Below are 21,407 nucleotides of genomic sequence, written 5' to 3'. Positions count from 1 at the left end.
CACCCCCCCCCCCCCCAGGCATGTAGCTATGTCTCCCTGACCTGAATTCACCTGTACTTTCACATGTGATACTGTAAACGGAATCACTTTTACTTTCAAAATCAGGCATTTCTTACTGTCCTTGAAAGTCATGCTCCTATCAGAAAGGTTTTTTCCTATAATTTCAGTCTTTGAAATGATTTGTCATCACCATGTTTCAAAGGCAAAAAATTAGGACGTTACCTTGTGACAAGAAAATAGGACAACAGAAACGTCCTTGCACGTTATATAAACAATGTTAGCAAAATGCAGTTTACACTATCAAAAGTATCATACCTAAAACAAAGGTAGCATGGTGGTACTGTAATTTAGGGTTGTTGCACATTAAAGAACCTGTCGAACTTATCGAAAAGAGTAGGGGTCCTTTTCTGTGGATCAAACCTTAAGATCTGGTCATACCCAGCTGGTACCTACTGTATAAAAACTGGTTTGATTAGGTCGTGTGATTGTGATGTGATTGTGTTACACCAACAAACAAACAAACAAACAAACAAACAAAAGGCCTCCATGACTCACCTCTGAGTACCCCGTTCATGGCTCCGTTGGCTCCCTTGGCTGCGTGGTTGCCGTGCGTTGGTGTGTGGTTGTCTGCAGTGACGCTCATGTCAGCAGTCCGGTCCTGCAGGCTGCAGAACAACAAGGGGGCATCATTAGCCTGGTATTCCCTTCTGGGCATGGCCATTTTTAGGTAAGGGTTGGAACAGGGCTAGAAATTCCAATTTTTTTTTTTAACAGGTGCACATAAAAAGTTGGGGTGCGTGACATGACGTAAAGTAGAATGCCAGGAAACCAAATTAAATCTAAGAGCTTTGAAAAATTGCAATTACCCCAAATTCTCTGCCTGATTAAATCTCGCTTATAACAGCCCGCCCAACAGCCCCGGATAGCAAACTTTGTGTTACACAGACTACCAAATTCTATGGCTTACTTTTTTGAAATCTCAAACATTCAAGAATTATGGCAAAGGTGTTATTACTTTGTCTGAAACTTAAACACAAATACATCGGTACATGGATGCACCCGTAGTCAACATTAGGGGCACAGCTCCAATTTTGGATGCACAAAAGTGCATAATTATAAAGTTAAAGTTTGCCCATGCATCTACAGACGCGTAGGGTGGCGCCCATCCCCACTTCGAAGCCCTTGGGCCACACATGTGCAAGCCACTACAGCAGGGGGCTGGTCCGCTGGTAGTGATGTGTGTTTAACTTCCATACTCTTCCTCATTAGTGCTGAGTGCTTAGCAGAGAAAGCAGCATGTACCATTTTTAGAGTCTTTGGTATGACTTGGCCGGGGATCGAACTCACGACCTACCGAATGCAATGCGAACACTCTACCCACTAGGCCATTGCACCGTTTTTTTGAGCCCTAAAACCTGGCATTCCCTTATGGGTTTTGTAAAATTACTGCAGGGCTCAAAATTCATAAGCACCAATTTAGGATACACAGAGGTGCATTCACATCCAGTATATTTGGAGCCCTGGGATGGAATTCCCTTCTGGGTATAGTCCTTTTCAATTAAGGGTTAGATCAGATATGGGAGCATGCCCATAACAAGGACATGTGCTGTAATACATCAAAGAATATTCTGACCAAGGAAACAATAGTGTAAATAATACGTTTACCTCAACTGTATATTTAGAGTATTAACTGTAATAAAGTATCTTAACTGTTCATCATATGGCAAGCGACATACGTGTGAACCTTGTTAGTTGTAGAACTTGTACGGGCATCTGGGGGTGGGGGCATCCTCCCTCTGAAAATTTGAAAATCTATACAGCCCTCAGAGTCAGAAACAATATTTTCTGCATTATGAGTGCCAACAAGCCAATAATTTTTTTCTTCCTTTGCAGCAAAACAACAGAAAAGCCCCCTACCCTGGTTGAAACACAGTGCATGGGCCAAAATCACAGCATAACGGATCTAAATCACAGCATAGGGGCCCCCTACACCCAACTGCACTGGAAAGAACCCCGAGTTCCTTTAATAGAATTGCTAGATTTCTAGGTCATTGCCATCTATACAAGGTACATGCAACTTGCAAGTTACCATGCATTGTAGTATTCCTGCAACAATTATTGTCCAAAAAGATCTCCCTCTACGTAGTATTGCTCAGACATTAAAGATTCTTGGTTTACAAGAAAGAATCTAATAGTAATACCCTTTCTATAAAAGTCAAAAGAGCTAGGTTACCTTTACAGCTGGCAGAAGGTGTTCCGATAATTCCACTGACTGAATAGAACTCTAGACCCACGCGTGTACTCAGAGAGTCAGACTGATCTTTACACTTTGTACCCTGTCCCCTGCTCGCACCATACATGCATTGCCCACGGATCATTTGGACTTTGGACCTATTAGACCATATTGTACCGTAACTCTTGAAATTTTCACGGCAGTTTTATTTTCACAGTGACCTCTCTACTGCAAATTTATGACACAGCTAAGTATGTCTCCCTTGTATGACTGCTATCCTACAGAAATTGTTTCAATCACAAATCTTAAAGATTGCGAACAACTCATTTTCCCTCCACAAAATAAAACCACTGATAAATTAAACGAATTTGCAGTATTGACACTACTTTGTTGCGTAGCTAACAGACGTTGATCAATGCGTGAAACTTTGTTAAAGTAAATTTAGCTGAGCCTGTCGAGAACAAGAGATAGATAAGGCCAAGTGGAATAATACAGGTCATTGATCGCAGTTGTAAGGGCTGACTTTTGATACCAGTGACCTAGCTAGTACTTTGTGATCAAATAGGATAATAAAACATTTAAAACATTGAGCATTGGACTGAGCAGAGCACTTTGAACTTATGCTTGTAGCCTTTTACAACTTTAACTTACATAGCTGATATTTTGTAAAAAAAAAAGTCTCTGGTAATTAATGGCACCTCATATGAGGATGAACTGAACTGAACTGTACTCAATGGATCATAATGACCTCCAACGGTAGTTTTCATGCACTGTTGAAAATGAAAAATTCACAAGATTTAATAGAAAAATCTTAAGATTTTATTATATCTAAGTTTCTAATCATTTTTTTCTGCACTGCATACAGCACTGGTACACATAGTTGAGGCAAGAGTTGTACTATGAGGCATTGTCCAAAATATCCCAAATGTCTTCATACATTTAACTACAGCCTGATTTTGTTGCCTGATACTTTGAGCTTTCTCTCTGATTTAAATCACTTCTAAATCTAATAGTAATACAAAACATTATTCACCTCCCTCTTCCTACCATGTATCTTCACCTTCTCCCTGCTACCTAACCTATAACCTATACATATTTCATGCTAACCTAACAGGCTGAGGGTTTAAAAAGTGCAGAAAATCAAGAGTACTGCAGGACACAAATCGGTTGTGTAAAACTTGCTAAAAGATTTCTCCAATTTCCTATCTACCAACCTGATGACATTGTTTTCGGACAAGATATTTTCAGACGTACATCGTATGTTCATTTGCAACTACTCTTGTCTCACAACAGCTAATAAAAAACAAACAAACAAATACAAGGCAACCCAGAGGAACCCGGCACTTCCAGTAACTGTATCATAATTATCAACAGTTGCCTGCGTTCAAGTTTTGTCCTCTGAAATAATTTGCCCTCTAAAATAAAGCCTCCACAGGTTCCGAATCCTCCAGTAACTGACAACTAGGGACATGTGAGAGGGATACTGTACATACTGCTGTTTGTTATGAGATAGCAAGCCCTATCCTAAAGTCTGCATGTACTTTTGAATGTCCATCACATTTAGATACACATCTCTTCACTGACAACTGCTCAAAATGATCTTACACCAATCCAAACAACAAATAAACAAACAAACAAATATGAAATAAACGAACCGTTCATACCCAGATGAACCCGGCACTTCCAGTAACTGCATCATAATTTATAATCAACAGTTCCCTGCGTTCAACTCTTTGTTTTGCCCTCTGAAATAATCTGCCCTCTAAAATAAAGCGTCCACAGGTTCCGATTCCGGCAGTTACTGACAACTAGGGACATGTGATGAGGGGGTTGGATACCGCTGCTTATTATGGAGATGGCTATGTTTGGCATCCTTCTGACGTCAAACTGCCCACCTCGTGACAAGTGTACTTCCTAACTATGTAAGGTCACACACAATCAGATGCACTCCACAGGTCACATGACGGCTGCAGTGGACAAGATAGATACTACATCAGAATCTACTTGTCATTTAGTTACTACCGGTAGTAAAGTTAAAAATCTTTCCACACTGTTCCATTTATAGTACAATATAGGGGCCGTGCCCATCTCTGTTTCTATAGCCATAATAATGAGCCACACAGGCTTCTACATACGTTTACAGAAGGATATTGACACTGGAGAGTTCTCAATATTCCAATCTTTTTTCTCGTAAGTGTGGAGTGCTTCAAGTAAAGCAGCTGAGCAAGCCGTCTTTTTTTCAAGTCTTGGGTAAGAGCAGGGCCAGAATGTGAACTTTTTGAACCCCTGACCTTCCCCATGCAAGGCAAACACACCCTAAGCCACTACGTCATGTAATATATACTAAAGAGTCTGTGCTATTGGGGGTCTTTTCGAAATTCCTTGGAAGGAGGGAGAGCTGTCAATGATTCAATCAATATTACGATCCTGACCATTAAAGGCATTACCTTCTGTACAGCTGCTTAACTTCATCAATAATCAATAATGGCAGCCTGGATTTATCGTGGGCCATTGTATGCTGTAGGTACAGGTACCAGACAATTAGAAATACCTGCAAGCAATTTCAATTTTACCTGCATACATTCGAGATTCATGCAATATTTTACTGTACTACTCAAGTCATTAATTTCTATATGTTTATTATCGTGATTTTATCACATTTGAACTTACCCACAAAACATGGTACCATAACAAAGATAGTCATGTATGGTGCTTTTCATTTTAGGACTTGCAACAAATGTTCAAGGATGGCAAGCAACAGCAATCGTAAAATCCTCTGATATCTGTTGGCGCATCTGTAGGGTCATACATCCTAAATCATCTCCTCTATCTACAGCGATTCCCATATTTAAACAGATGTCCAACATTTCAAGCCCCAATACTGGCCCACGAACACACCCCCAGCACACCCATTTTTGCATAAAAGCGCTATTAATAATTCAACGAATGATCACGTTTCAAAACACAGGTCTCTGCTCTACCCAGCCTTAATTGCTTTTCTTAAAAAAAGGAAAGCATGGATCGATACCTTTAATAACAAGCTTGCTCTATTTTTGGATGCAAGTTGCCAAGGATAACTAAGGAAATACTTTAAAAATTCACTAAACAGTACACCATTATCATCATGATAATCTAAAAATAGGAACTTTATATAGGACATGTTAAAGGCCATAACTAGCTAGCTTAGGCCTTGTCATTGCATGAGTGTAAACAAGAAAAATGAAGATTTACAGGATAAAGAATAAAAATAAATAATAGGCATCCTTTCAGTAACTAATGTTGCAATCAAGTCATCCTTCTTTTTTTTGTCTGCTGCAACTTTTCAATTGAATGATGATCATAACTGGCAACTTGATTTCCTGTCTTTATTACATAAATGGTTGACAATAATTCTTCATACTTTAATGTGGATATTGAGGCACAAATGTAAGAACACACAGACAGATTGAGGAAGTTGATCAGGATAATTTGTACGATGGGCCGTAGGTCACTGGAACCTGACCTTTCTGTCTGGGAATGCACAACAGCTGCATGGCTTGTTTAACCAATGGTGGAAATGATATGAGTGGACTATGCTATGGTCATAACAATCACCAACTGTCAGGAAAGACGGAAGATTTATAGAAGTACCAGAGTACTGTGTAAAATCCCTCTACACTAGAGAAGCAACCACTGCTTGACAGATTGGTGAACAAATTTCATAGATAATAGGGCCTTCACACGGAAATCGAATCAGCAGGAATCAAGCCGAACCAGTCGGAATGAAGTATTTGCAAAATTCGTAACACATTCGGGGCCATTCCGAGTGGGAATTCCAAATGGACTTGATATCCCCTTCACACGAGAAGGAATGAGCCAGAATGCCGTCAGAATGAAACTTCTTTTCTATTCCTCGGAATTCGTAGTGTATTCTAAAAATTCTTACTGCATTCGAGATGTTCTTTAGGCCACATTCGAAGTGGCTTGCCGTTTCGGTTCTCCATCGAATACGATAAGAACGTTTCGAATGATGTTGGAATGCCACAGAATGCGGTCAGACTGCAGTTAGAATAGTTAGAATCCATTTGGAATGCCATTCGATATTTCTACACTTCGAATGCACCTCGACAGTTTTTGACATGTCAAAAACTTTCGAGCCAGCCAAAAGAACGGGGACAAATATCTGGAACGCAGTACGAATGTTTAGAATACAGTACGAATTGCGAGGAATTGCCACGAATAGGAAAAAAAATTCATTCGGACGGCATTCCGGTTCATTCGTGCTCTCGTGTGAAGGGGGCTTAAAGCGGTTTAGATTAACAAAGAATTGCTTCCGTTTTGTGTGCATTCTTGTCTTTCAAATTAAATTCTACATCTTGCATACTATTCCAATGATGAAATAAAGCATTAGATGAACCCAGCTTTGGTCACTGTATGGTCGCTAAGCCATTGCTGTTTAACTTGCATTTAGGTTAACAATGTACTCAGAAACACTATACTACATGTATATAGGCTGCACCTGTCTATATTACTTATTTCAAATTAGGCTCCAGATAATCATACATTGTACTAAGGGATGAATGTGCTGAATGTTTGAAAGTCTCGTGACAATCTTACTATCTACTAGTACTAAGTATGTCTGGCCAAACTGACTACGCTATCATGTGATACCACATGATATCTCGTCTCCTTTCCCTGGAGTTTGGGAGTTTGCCAGTTGGCAGTGAACAGTAGAGGCTGGTAAACACAGCATGTACATGTTCACCTCTCAGGGCTTGTTCGCGGAACATTTTCAAAACAAAGCTGCAACATGATTGTCTTATTTTGACAAGTGTTTAGGTGGTACCAGCACTTCAGTACCTCCGCATTACCATTACGCTAAAACAGGAAAGGTCTCCAGGACCCGTCCCTCCGTCCTGGGACGGAAATTTGCTTGTTGGGAAGGACAAATACAAAACTTTCACCCCATCCATCCCCCAAAAAATCTAAACTTCAGTACATAAAATTGATCAAAATGTGCTTTCATAACTACAAAATGACAGATTTTAGTTTACCAGGAAAATCAACAACATGGGCTTCCAGACAATGAGACCGGACACAAAAAAATTAAAGCTGGAGACAGCCCTGCATTAGAAAATTAGAAAGAAAAGGGGGTCCTGGCTACAACCCTAATCCCACATTGTGTGCAGGTGTTTTGCCAGAATCCATATACAGTTTGTTTATTTTTATTTTGTTTGTTTATTTTTTTCATACACCTGGGTAGCCTATTCAGTGCTAGTACACTGGTTTTCAATAGGGCCCAGTATTCACATGTACATACAAGGAAATAAAAACAACTTACAGAGAGAAAGTTGACAATACGTCGGAACATATAAATACAACTGAAACATGAAAGACATAAATAAATCAAAATTATTTATTACATAAATAAATCAAGTTCAATAATAGACTTAAGTTTGGGTCCCCAGCTTCTATTTTTAAGTCCTAAATCTTTGTTCACCTGATCTCATACCAGATAAACTGTCCCCCATGAGATGGTGTGGTGTTACTCCAAACAAAGTGTTACATATCAGCAGGTACAGATCCTTCTGGCTAGGCATCTGAACTGGCCCAGAACAGTTAGGACCCCTCAGATGAAAGGTAAAACTGGCCTGTTGTGTTATTCAAATACAACAGCTGAATTTTGCATGTAGCAGAACAGCTTCTAACAATGGTGCCTTTGATTTAAGGGTCCACCTGTTAGTCTTCTGCTGACTCTTGGCCCAGGTGCTATAAATTCTGATTCACCAGAGTATAACTGCCTTTCAGTGTAGCATACCAGCTTCTGCACCATATTATCTCCATTATCTGTACAGTGTATAGACGGTAAAACCACCCTTCAGTGTACATGAAGCACACTAGCTTCTGCATCTGTATCTGTATCTGTATTGCTAGTACATGTATAACCACCATCACACACCAGCTTCTTTATCTGTATTTGTATAGCTCGAAATATCGCCGTTCAGCGTACCACACCAGTATCCAGGCTTTTAGCTAGGAATTAATTTTAGGGCGTCCAAAGTAATCGGAGTGATCTGCGGCGCGAGCATTGTAGGGGGATCCCCCCCGGAAAATTTCGAAATCATAACCCTCTGAAATGCTATTTCCTGCATTTTGCGGTGCATATTTTGTAGACTTCAGCCAAGATTTTTTTGTGTCTGTTACAATATGTTTGCCCTGACTGAGGCTGGGAGGAAAAATTTGGGCGTCCGTAGTGCGTCTTGCTTAAAAGTATTGCGTCCGATTTCTTATGTTTGTTAGGACAGTGCGTCTAAATGGCGCGTTGACACATGCCTAGCTAAAAGCCTGCCAGTATTTGTATCTGTATAGCCAGTAAAACCTCCCTTCGGCATAACAATTTAGGGGTACCAGATTTTGTACCTGTACCTATATCGTCAGTAAAACCACCCTTCTGCGTAACACACCAGCCTCGCAGGCACGTGCCTCGGTAGCAGCTGGTTATATCACACGCAGCGATCTGTCACACCTAACCTTTCCACATCTAGCTGCCAGCGTTGTTTAAAGCTTCTTGCAAAGGTCTCCACAGTACATCCACATTCAGACTATTACTTTAAGGCTTATCGGCAAGTTACAATGATGTCAACTCCTGTTCACACCTCTTCTAATTTCTAAGAGTGGCTGCAACTGCTTAACTGCTGAGTGACCAAAAATTTGAAAGATTGCTCAATAAATTTTAGATATAGCAGAAATGATTATCTTATCAGTTTTGTGTGTTTGGTTGTCTTTAATAGTTTTATATCATACCATTATATCTTGCATTAAATTCCAATCAGGATATCATTAAGCACACAAATCCAATTCTGATTACTGTACAGTTGCTCAGCAATGACCATCTAGTAGAAAGGAGCCCAAATCCCCCAAAACAAAGAAAGAGTAAAGTCTTCTGTGAGTTTTGGTACCCACATAGCTACTAGTAAGCACCCTTTCATATGGTTGCCAGACTACATCAGACAACATGACAGTCACCTTAGCTACCTGTAGGTACCTCAAGCCCTATAACTTAGTATAACTTATAAGCTATCTTATGAGTATCTACAGTACCTATCTACAGTACCTAACCTTGCCTGACTTCCTCCCTCCCAAGACCAAACCATACAACCTCCCCCCACAATCATTCATGTAGCAGCTCCAACTCATTTATTTTGTAGCATGTATGTGAAAAATTGATGAAAAGGCTACAGATGCAGAATACAGTGACTGGTGATGATGTAACAATATGTATATACTCGTACTAGGACTTTAAATGATGTAAATTGTACCTCTGTTATACATCTATATTTTGTCTGTAAAATACCTTGCCCTGACTTCAATGAAAATTGGCCTGTGTGCCAATTTGAGCTTCTCATGAATAAACATGAATAAAGTTTCAAGCAAACTCTAAAAAGTTCAGTTTGCATCTCGTCTATAGACGTAGCCTATAGAATACTGCAGTCTGCTTTTGGCTCAGTTTCTGTTTTCAAGAAATCAAAGCAAAGATAAAGGCTTGGGGATGGTGTGTTCATGTACCTGGCTGGAGGATAGAAGTTCTATTAGTTGAATTGACATAACATGGTACATGTAAACCTGAAAGTATGCACAATATATACAGGTGTTTGGCTTTAAGGGAGCTTGGACAGCTTCAACTCAAGGTATTTCGTTTCACGCCTTGACAACGCACAGGTGACCCCATTTCTCCAACTAGACCCCTATACCAGCTAAGACTTAGTCAAGACTTTGTGTTTGAGTTTTAGTAGCTGCAAAAATGCACTGCAACTAAAATCATGATTTTAGAATTGTCAAAATACTAACCGGTGAACCACAGTGAAAAGACAAAAGACAGTTTGTAGTAACTTTCTTTCAGTGGCAGTTAGGTGTTGATACTGGAAGCCTGGCCTCAGGCCAAAATGCTATCTCATTACCTTTCTTGAATACAGTTGCCAGGTATAATTACCCTAGTTGAATACAGTGGTCAGGGGGGGTGTGCATTTGTTTTGTTTACATTCTTGCTTTAACAAGCCGAGGTGGGACCCAAGCCAAAACTGTCAGAGTACAAGTGAAGTAACTCTCTATTTTTAAACCACCAGCTAACTCAGATTGACATTAGAACAAATCCAGGTGCTTTCCTCTGTTCATCCATTTAGTACAAGACTTGGACGCATTCCAAGCTTGGTCAGAAAAACAGGAAGCTCTTACTAGTGTTATAGGAACTTTGCATGGTGCGTTGTCATTATGAGAAGGAACATTTTATGTGATGCTAGTAAAATCTTTTATACACATGCACAGTTCTTCAAGGTTTCTAGCAAATAAAATTTTAATTGACTTCCACTGATGATAAATTTGTTTATACAAAACCACAAGGTTTAGATTGTAAAAACATATTGAAAGGCAGTTGACAGCGAAACTGCAGGTAGTCTATATATGCAAACAGTACACTTCACAGGTTGATGGTAATATTCTGCATAAATCTGCTTGTATCAACACTAACATATATCACGGGTGTTTGAACAAGGATATCCGCCCCCCTCCCACTACTACGCCGCGTGTCCAAGTCATGGACACAAGAGGGCGCGTGTTGGACGCCCGTTTGAGGCACTTGACATGGTCACGTAAAAAAAAGATTAAAAAATTGCGGTGGGCTAAATCAGGCTGTCAAAGGTGTCCTCGTAATCCCCACGAGTTGTTCTATCTGCCTTGTGAATCTCAAGCGATGGACTTTTACGAGAAAGTATATATTTGATGTCAAAGTTGACCGATTTTCGACAGCTTTTTCCTATGGTTTCGCCATTGTTTTCAAGCCGAAATACGCACCGTATGGGGGTTTCGGGGTGTCCGCTTAGTGGGCGAGGTTCAACTGTTTCCGGGTCACGCTATACCGTTGCGGCAGTCACTCGTGACCTCACTCGGTAGTGTACACATTCAAGTACTTTTGATGGTGCTGTCAGCGTTTTATCATGTTACGAAGTAATATTGAAATGTCTTTGAAGTATAAGACAGCACTATGATCTGTAAGGTGTTATTCCAATAGGTTGCGTCGTGGGTAAAGTGAACTGTAGGTAACGTTACCCGACGAAGGCTTTTTGCATCTGACTGTTAACTGTTGAAGATATTAGATACATTGCTCGCGCCTGACTGAGGGGTTAACTAAGATTAGAACAGTATACAGCTAATTAATAGCGAAAAACGTGTTCAGAAGAGAAACTGTGCCAATTTGAATTACACAAAAAATAGCGCCGTAAGAATTGTAACGTTATATAGCTAATTTGTAGCGGAAAACGTGTTCAGAAGACGAACTGTGTCAATTTGAATGACACATCTAAAGGAACGTTGTGCGCTGCATTAAGTGTATATAGCTAACTCATAGCGAAAAACGTGTTCAGAAGAGAAACTGTGTCAATTTGAATGACAGACTTACAGAACAGTAAGAACTATAACGTTATGTAGCTACATGTAATAGCGCAAAACGTGTTCAGAAGACAAACTGTGTCAATTTGAATGACACACTTGCAGATAGCGCAATAAGAACTGTACATAGCTAACTCATAGCGGAAAAAGTGTTCAGGAGACAAACTGTGTCAATTTGAATGACACACTTACAGGTAGCGCAATAAGAAATGTATATAGCTAACTCATAGCGAAGTGTAACGTGATCAGAAGACAAACTGTGTCAATTTGAATGACACACTTGCAGATAGCGCAATAAGAACTGTATATAGCAAACTAATAGCGGAAAAAGTGTTCAGGAGACAAACTGTGTCAATTTGAATGACACACTTACAGGTAGCGCAATAAGAAATATATATAGCAAACGAATAGCGGAAAAGTGTTCAGGAGACAAACTGTGTGAATTTGAATGACACACTTGCAGATAGCGCAATAAGAACTGTATATAGCAAACTAATAGCGGGAAATGTTTTTAGAAGACAAACTGTGTCAATTTGAATGACACACTTACAGGTAGCGCAATAAGAAATGTATATAGCTAACTCATAGCGAAGTGTAACGTGTTCAGAAGACAGACTGTGTCAATTTGAATGACACACTTGCAGATAGCGCAATAAGAAATGTACATAGCTAACTCATAGCGAAGTGTAGTGTTCAGAAGAGAAACTGTGTCAATTTGAATGACACACTTGCAGATGGCGCAATAAGAACTGTACATAGCTAACTCATAGCGGAAAAGGCGTTCAGGAGACAAACTGTGTCAATTTGAATGACACACTTGCAGATAGCGCAATAAGAACTGTATATAGCAAACTAATAGCGGAAAAAGTGTTCAGAAGACAAACTGTGTCAATTTGAATGACACACTTACAGGTAGCGCAATAAGAAATGTACATAGCTAACTTATAGCGAACTGTAACGCGTTCAGTTGACAAACTGTGTCAATTTGAATGACACACTTGCAGATAGCGCAATAAGAACTGTATATAGCAAACTAATAGCGGAAAAAGTGTTCAGAAGACAAACTGTGTCAATTTGAATGACACATTTATAGAACAGCGATGTATGTAAGAACTGTATATATCAAACTTAAAGCAAAAAACGTGTTCAGAAGACTACCTGTGTCAATATGACACATTATAGAACAAAGCTGTAAGAATTGTATATAGCAAACTAATAGCGAAAAACGTGTTCAGGGGACAAACTGTGTCAATTTGAATGGTACACTTGCAGAATAGCGCCGTAAGAACTGTATATACATGTAGCTAGCTTAAAGCAGAAAGCGTGTTCAAGAGACAAACTGTGTCAATTTTGTCAATTTGAATGACACACTTACAGAATAGCGCCAAAAAACTGCATATAGCTAAGTTAAAGCATAAAATGAGTTCAGAAGACTACCTGTGTCGATTTGAATGACACACCTATAGAACAAGCACTGTTACAACATGTATATATATTTAACTAACAGCACAACGTGTTCAAGAGACAAACTGTGTCAATTTGAATGACACATTATAGAACAGTGCTGTAAGAACTTTATATAGCAAACTAATAGCGAAAAACGTGTTCAGGAGACAAGCTGTGTCAATTTGAATGACACACTTACAGAATAGCGCCGTTAAAACAGTATATAACTAACTTAAAGCGAAAAGTGTATTCAGTAGACTATACCTGTGTCAATTTGAATGACAGATTTATAGAAAAGTGCTGTAAGAACTGTATATAGCGGAAAACGTGTTCAGGGGACAAACTGTGTCAATTTGCATGACATACTCACATTATAGCGCCGTTAAAACAGTACATAGCTAACCAATTTAAAAAACGTGTTTAGGATACAAAATGTGTCTATGTGAATGACACATTCATAGAACAGCGAGGTAAATTTATTTTGACGAAAGCTTGCTCTAACAAAACCTTTTTCAATCGGATGATCATACTATTTAATTATCGCTTTACTTTACTTGTGTGTCATATGAATTGACACAGTTGCCCTCCTAACGAAGTTTTCTGTTGTAAAATGGTTATATGCAGTTCTTACAGCGCTTTTCTTTAGGTGTGTCATACAAATTGACACAGTTTTGAGTCCTGAACACATTAGCCGTTAAGATTTAGTCATACATTTGTATACTATACGTTCGGCGCTATTCTACAAATGTGTCGAAACAAATCGACACAGCTGTGGTTTTGACTACGTTTTCAGCAATAAAGTTGTTAGGTACAGCCCAAAGTACACTTTTTACCACAGTGTCATATAAATTGACACAAATTCTTTACTGTCCAACTTTTTCCGTGATCAATTTTACACACGTTAAACAGCGCTTTTCTAATTGTGGGTGATATAGATTGACACAGTTGTCCCCCGGGAAAACGTTTTCCATTTTTAAGACACGGTTCAAACATCGCTAACAAAGGTGTCAGACAAATTCACACAATTTCCCTCATGAAAAAGTCGTCCGCCATCTAGACAATTTTACACTGATTTCACATCGTGTTTCATAGTGTGTCATATGAAATAACAGTTGTCCTCCTGACAAGGTTTTCTGTCATTTGATACAGTTGTCGTCCTGACCGTGAGGGTTTTCCGTTTTGTGAAATTTTAATAAGTTTTAAAAAACTTGTTAATTGACACAGTTGTCGTCCCGACCAAGTCTTCCATCAGTTTAATACTGTTTAATCATCGCACTAGTGTGCCATACTATCAGTGACAGTTGTCCATCAAAGTTTCCGTCATGAGGCAGTTTTATACTGTTTAGCACTCGGTTATTAATTGCAAAGCCGTCCTCCTGACAAAGTTTTCTGTTATAAACTATTGTGTCAATTAATGTGACAAATTAGCAGACTGAATAGATATGCCTAACTCGTATAATCATTCGATTGAAAAAGTTTTCGGCTGAGCGAGTTTTCCGTCATAAGATAGTTATTATGCGTTTCAAAAGTGTGTCATATGATTGACACAGTTTTCAGCTCAGACAGCGCAGTACTAGATTTGACAGTTTACTTGAACAAGTTAGTATTTCAGTTACTTTAAACCCTACCATGGTCCAAACTCCAGTAATCAGTTGTTAATTGATATGAAATAACCGCATCTAAAGTCATATATATATACGAAGGAACGCCATTTAGTTCGTAAGAAGGGACCTTAGAACTTGTCTGACACACTTGCAGAAAAGCGCTGCCTGAACCGCGCTATTATATAAGTGTGTCATTCATACGCTCGTATTGACACAGTTTGACTTCTGAACACGCATTAATATTCCGCTTTAAGTTAGCTATATACAGTTCTTACGGCGCCATTATATAAGTGTGTCATTCATATTGACACAGTTTGACTTCTGAACACGCATTAATATTCCGCTTTAAGTTAGCTATATACAGTTCTTACGGCGCTATTATGTAAGTGTGTCATTCAAATTGACACAGTTTGTCTCCTGAATACGTTTTCGGTATTAGTTTGTTATATACAGTTATTTGGGCGCTGTCTACAAGTGTGTCATTCAAATTGACACAGTTTGACATTTGAACACGCATTCCGCTTTAAGTTAACTATATACAGTTCTTACAGCGCTATTCTATAATGCATTGTGTCATTCAAATTGACACAGTTTGTCTCCTGAACATGTTTTTTCGCTCCAAGTTAGCTATATACAGTTCTTACGGCACTATCATGTAAGTGTGTCATTCAAATTGACACAGTTTGACTCCTGAACACGTTTTTCGCTATTAGTTAGCTATATACAGTTCTTACGGCACTATTTTATAAGTGTGTCATTCAAATTGACACAGTTTGACATTTGAACACGCATTGCGCTTTAAGTTAGCTATATACAGTTCTTACAGCGCTGTTCAATCAATGCATCATTCAAATTGACACAATTTGTCTCCTGAACACCCTTTTTCGCTATTAGTTAGCTATATACAGTTCATTCAGCTTTGTTCTGTAAGTGTGTCATTCAAACTGGCACAGTTTGACACCTGAATACGTTTTCCGCGATTTCTTAGCTATATACATGTACAGGTCTTACATTGCTGTTATGTGTCATTCAAAGTGAAACATTTTGTCTCCTGAACACGTTTCTCGCTATTAGTGAGCTATACACAGTTCTTACGGCGCTATTATGTCAGTGTGTCATTCAAATTGACATAGTTTGTCTCCTGAACACGTTTACGCTCCTAGTTAGCTATATACAGTTCTTGCGGCACTATCATGTAAGTGTGTCATTCAAATTGACACAGTTTGACTCCTGAACACGTTTTCCGCTATTAGTTAGCTATATACAGTTCTTTTAGCTTTGTTCTATAAGTGTGTCATTCAAATTGGCACAGTTTGACACCTGAATACGTTTTCCGCGATTACTTAATAGCTATATACAGGTCTAACATCGCTGTTCTATAAATGTGTCATTCAAAGTGACACATTTTGTCTCCTGAACACGTTTCTCGCTATTTGTTAGCTACATACAGTTCTTACGGCGCTATTATGTAAGTGCGCCATTCAAATTGACATAGTTTGTCTCCTAAACACGTTTATCGCTATTAGTTAAGCTACATACAGTTCTTACGGCGCTATTATGTAAGTGTGTCATTCAAATTGACACAGTTTGTCTCCCCAAGGAGGTCTCCCGAACACGTTTTCCGCTATTAGTTCCCTGTATACACTTCTTACAGCACTGTTCTATAAATGTGTTATTCAAATTTAATAACACAGTTTGTCTCCTGATGTTTACGAGAATGCCAGTAACTTAGTTCGTTCGGAAGGGACCTTACAACCGTTGCAGATTCGCAACGTGGGCCGAGACGATACGAACATACACAAACTTAAAAAACGTTCTGCAAGTTCAAACATACTTTCGCCAAGAGTCCCTTAACAAACCTAATTTAACAATATGCGTAAGCCTGACTTGAATCCTCCTCTACCGAACCTAGCGCAGACTGAGACCGTCAAGATACCTGGTGACCCGCGTTCCATGACCTCACTCGTACGACCCGGAAGTATATGATCGTAATCGGTTGCACGGAAACCCCCATGCAGTGCGAAATCGAGGCCGAAAACAGGCATAAAGAGCCAGTTTGAAGGCTAACTTTGACTCTTCAAATCTCATCCCGAAATAATATTTGAATCAACACGAGTACTGTAGGCGATAGAACAACTCGTGGGGATTACGTGGGCACCTTTGACAGCCTGATTTGGGCCACCGCGATTTTTTAATCTTTTTTTTACGCGACCATGTCAAGTGCCTCAAACGGGCGTCCAACACGCGGCACATGCGAGACAAAATACCGAGAAAACATCGATAAATCTACGTAAATAAAAGCCTTGGGAGAAACATAATCAAGTAAATTGTATGTTCTACTTATCAGTGTTGATACTAGAAGACTACAACAACCGCAGGCATCCGCTAAACTACCAGAAAACAGGGCTGCCTCTAACGTTCTAGGTTTTTTAGAAAAAATTATTTTCATGAGGAACAAGCCGGACCGGCCGGCACATGTGGCATGTTTCCCTCACGAAAATCGCAAAAAATATCCTAAAACTACAACTCACCTCGTTCAAACTTGTTCCGTAAGTGTTTTCTGACAAGCTGCTAGAGGTAGCTTTGGAATATCGAGCTTCTTTTCGGCTGAATTTTGGCGTGAATATAGAGAGAATCTTCCTCGCGCGTCCTTTATCGTCAGTCTCGTGACCGATTCTACTACACCGAACCTCGAACTGACTGCGTCACCGTTATGCAAATGAGCTGGATGTAAATACGGCCGGGCTTCGCGCCAAATTTTCTCGCACGCACAGGTGTAATGGTCTTCTCAGCTCTCAGGGAAAATGTCACTATATAAGCGCGTTTTGAACTGTACAGCTATGTATTAAAGTGCGCATAAGAAAATTCTATGGGGGCTTCCCACGAGTCTTTCTTTATTTTTGTGCAAGGGATTTTCCCAATTGGAGCAATATGATAAGATCTGATAACGCAATAAAGGATAAAGAACAATGGATGCCAAACCGCTACTGTCTCTTCGTTTCTTCTTGTTTATTTGTACACGTGGTCAAACTCAACATCAAAACAAGACAAGGGTGCAAAAATAGCGAATGACGTAAGAACCCGCCTGTTTTGGATGAGGTTTTGGTGGGGAGACCGATGACGACAGTGTAGGGAGACAGGATGCTGACCAATCAGGGATCGCCAAGAAGCCGACGCCTGACTCACGCCTCTCTGTAACCGGTCACGCGCTGAGGGATCACATTTCAATTGGCCACGATCCAGCATCGGGCTTGTCTTGCTCATGATACACTTATATTTCTGATATCAATTTAGATTCTATGTCTATTGAATGTTTCTTGTTGCCAACCAATCACGACTCACCAAGAAGCCGACGCCTGAGTCACGCCTCTCTATAACGGTCACGCGCTGGGTGGATCATATTTCACCTGGCAACGTTCCAGCCATGACGTCATGCGCGGGGTCCCTAATCTCCAAGCAGATGTAGGGAGGCAAAAATCGTAACGTGTCTCAAACTCCCGATTCTGATGGACAGCGGGCCTTTTACCTAGAGGAATTGGGATTTTATGATTTTGACCTTCTCTATCTGGTTGGAGATTAGTTCCAGTTGCGATGCATCCGGCTTTGCGCCTAATTTCAAAGCAGATGTAAGGAGCCTGTAACTACACGTAAACTGGTAACCTTACGTTACATCAATGGTGAATATCTGTGAATGGGTGAGAGAGTGTAGTTGGATAAGGAGACACGGAATCTTCTGATGACTATTTTTTTTCGTGCGACAAAACTAAATAGTGGCCTAAATTTCTGAAAAAAAGTACCATTCGCAGTACAATGGGAATAACATACAAGTATGGCTGGACAGACAACAAAACACAGAAAGATTCGTTTGTGTGTATGTGTGTGTGTGTGTGTGTGTGTGTTTGTGTGTGTGTGTGTGTTTGTGTGTGTGTGTGTGTGTGTGGACAGCGTAACTCGAGAAGATATAGGTGGACTGTATTGATATTTGGTACGTGGGGGAGGTCTTGATGTGACCTTAATAAGGAGATTAGATTTTAGGCCCCCTAGCCGGCTTGCAGCGGTACTACAGCGGGACTTTCCGGTTTTGATATCTAGAATTCTGGGCATGCTATTGGGACAGAGAGTACTTTTTGCCCCCTAGCGCCTTTTTAGAACTGCAGGATCCGATTAAATTTCAGACTTTGAAACAGAATATCTCAAGATGGGGTTAACTGATCAGTGATCGTCACGTTTTGTCTTTGTTTGTGATTAACTTTATGTAATAACCACCTGCCAACGTTTCGGTAACCGGATTTACAAATTCTTCTGTACTTCGCTCGGTCCAAATCAATATGTACCCACTTGTCCCTCATTTGAGGACATCTAGTCGAACTAGCCTCATCATTCGCAGATTTCTGGAGCGGTAGTTTTGCCGCACACAGAAGTCTTCCCATTATAGAGAACCTATTACTGTATTAGTTTTGGAGGAGATTCTCAGAAGAGGCCTAGAAATGTCGTTTCGTACCCCACCCTGTACTTATTTAGTTCTCTATCATAGAATGATGGCGTGATGTCTCTCGATCATTTTAAGGTATGTTGTTCTATGGTCCAGGTGGGACATCATGGTTCAGGGTTCTTTATGCAAATTTACGCAAATAAGACGCCGTGATTATGTCCAAAATTAAAAGTAGCATAGCTTGTGTAATTCTTGTGCAAATAACATCAAACTTAGTGAAAGTCACAATCGGCAGGAGAGTTTTCATTTTCTGATCCTTGGAAGTGCCTAGCTCGTTTCTTTGACATGTTCACGAATCACAGCTCCGCCAAGAAATAAACGTCACTGGTCCCGACGTCTGCGAACGAGGCTACTTGCCCTTCATTTGAGGACATCTAGTCGAACCTTGTGACGCCGTCAGGGGCTAAAGGGTATCTCAATAAACTCAATAAACTCACTCCGGCGCAAGTTGCCGAGCGGACTCACTCCGACACCATGAAGCCCTGTCTAGCAGCGCTCGTTCTTCTCTGCTCCATCCCCGGGCTGGCCTATGGAAAATGCGCGCTCGACGCGGCGCTGGCCAAGAACTTACCCGCGACTCTTGAGGGGTCGGCATGCCCGCCCGCTACCGACCCCAAGTTGGTGGCTCTGAAGGAAAAGGTGAAGAAGGAGAAGACCCAACAGGACGTGACGATCAACATGCTGCAGGCCATGGCTGCCGTGGTAAGTTAGTACGACCAACATCACATTTCGATATGAATGTATGAATTTGAATGAACGAATTTTATTGCTCAACAATCGCACAAGGTATAATGTATGGCAACCAATAACAAGCTAATAGCTCTATAGACAATATTACTACGAGGCTATGTACAGAACAACAAAATATTATAGATAAGAGTACAGTCATGTATGAATGATCTGGTCTCGCATTTGGAATACAGTATAAAGAAACTGACCTACGTAGGCGGATATAAGAGTATCATGATAGCAGTACGTATATGGAAGATATCGTTCTGTGTACCAGTAAGACAGATGTGTGTTTTGCTTTTCTAATATCCTTAAACAATGCTTCTTTCTCTTTACAGTAGGTAGGTCACTTCATAACAATATACTGTCATCTAAATAAATTTACAAAAGAACTTTTTTGTACCTTTCTGCTTTACAAACTAAGTACAGGTCAGGATGATAAAGTTGTAATTAGTTCTGAATAATCTAAGTACAAGTGCTAGTTCTATTGAAGTTACTACAGGCAGCTACAAAGTCTATTGTATCCTAGCATGTACCGGGTCGACTTCTTTTCGCTTCTTAAAACAGTTTCTCGCTTCTTAAAACAGTTGTTTGTGTTGTTCCTATTTCATACTTTTCTGTCCCCAAAACTGCCCGTCGGCGGATTTTGAAATGTGACCGAGCATAATCATGCCATTGGGAGCTAAACTAGCCTGGTAAACATGTTATCATGGTAGTCTCTTCGGTACTGGGACTGATGCCAGCCCGCCAAATGTATTAATGTTTGCGGGTTGTCTTTTTCTTGGACTCCACAGGAAGCGAAGGCGACGGACATGTTAGAGGCGAAGCTGAAGAAACTTGAGGTGAAGTTGAGCGTTCTTGAGGGAGAGATCAAGAGGAAGAAGGCAGAGTTGAAGGTGGAAGACAAGACGCCGAAAAAGCAGGGGGACGCGTCCAAGGGCGACTTCCCAGGTATGAGACGTGCACGTCAACGAAAATATGTCGAATACATCTTAAAAATCAATTATGAGTGCCAATATAATTAAGATTTCTAAATGCAGACTATTTGCAGTTTTGGGCGCAAAATTCTACAATGCCTGCATATAGTGAATCTAAAAAAATCAAGTCAAATCATAGCCCCCGTCGTCTGTAAATGCAGAAATGTTCGCGATGGATTAATGTTCGCGGTTTTCGCGGTCACCTGAACTTGAAACCACCGCGAACATTTTTCTATTATGGTATTAGACTGCAATCTATGGTGTTACCGCGAACTTAAAACCACCGCGAAAAGTCCTTTTTCCCGCTACCGCGAAATTAAATCCCCGCGAACTTAAATGCATTTACAGTAGGTTCTCTTGTGCCGGGAAAGGGAGTGTGTCGAGGAACTCCCTTCCTGGACAGACTGCATTTCCCGGGATAAATCGCCACCAACCCCCCCCCCCCCCGCCACCACCATGAAACGTAAGCCAGTCCCGCTCGAAGTCTGCATGCATTCACCTCAAGT

At 40.3% G+C, this 21,407-nt stretch overlaps 2 protein-coding genes across 5 annotated transcripts in view; one reads left to right on the top strand and one right to left on the bottom strand.

The window, feature by feature from the left end:
* Positions 1–17,497, bottom strand: part of LOC118432136 (long-chain-fatty-acid--CoA ligase ACSBG2-like) — a 38,761-nt gene extending 21,264 nt beyond the window's left edge. Inside the window, exons 1-2 of one of the 4 annotated variants that reach the window (XM_035843679.1) lie at positions 17,235–17,497; positions 556–665 (exon numbers count right to left, since the gene is read on the bottom strand). In XM_035843679.1, the coding sequence (XP_035699572.1) occupies positions 556–643 (88 nt within the window). In that variant the 5' untranslated portion in view covers positions 644–665; positions 17,235–17,497. Of the gene's footprint in view, positions 1–555; positions 666–2,233; positions 2,253–3,888; positions 4,060–17,234 lie in introns of those variants that run through there. The other 3 variants (XM_035843665.1, XM_035843673.1, XM_035843687.1) reach the window with 3 other exon arrangements.
* Positions 17,498–19,563: 2,066 nt separating this feature from the next.
* The window catches only part of LOC118432165 (ficolin-2-like), a 6,604-nt gene continuing 4,760 nt past the window's right edge, over positions 19,564–21,407 (top strand). The window contains exons 1-2 of the mRNA XM_035843698.1: positions 19,564–19,897; positions 20,719–20,875. Of these exons, the coding sequence (XP_035699591.1) occupies positions 19,670–19,897; positions 20,719–20,875 (385 nt within the window). The 5' untranslated portion in view covers positions 19,564–19,669. The remainder of the gene's footprint in view (positions 19,898–20,718; positions 20,876–21,407) is intronic.

Source organism: Branchiostoma floridae, chromosome 2 (genome assembly GCF_000003815.2).
Source record: "Branchiostoma floridae strain S238N-H82 chromosome 2, Bfl_VNyyK, whole genome shotgun sequence".
In the NCBI taxonomy this organism is placed as follows: Eukaryota; Metazoa; Chordata; class Leptocardii; order Amphioxiformes; family Branchiostomatidae; genus Branchiostoma; species Branchiostoma floridae.
This window is presented reverse-complemented; position numbering and strand designations above follow the sequence as displayed.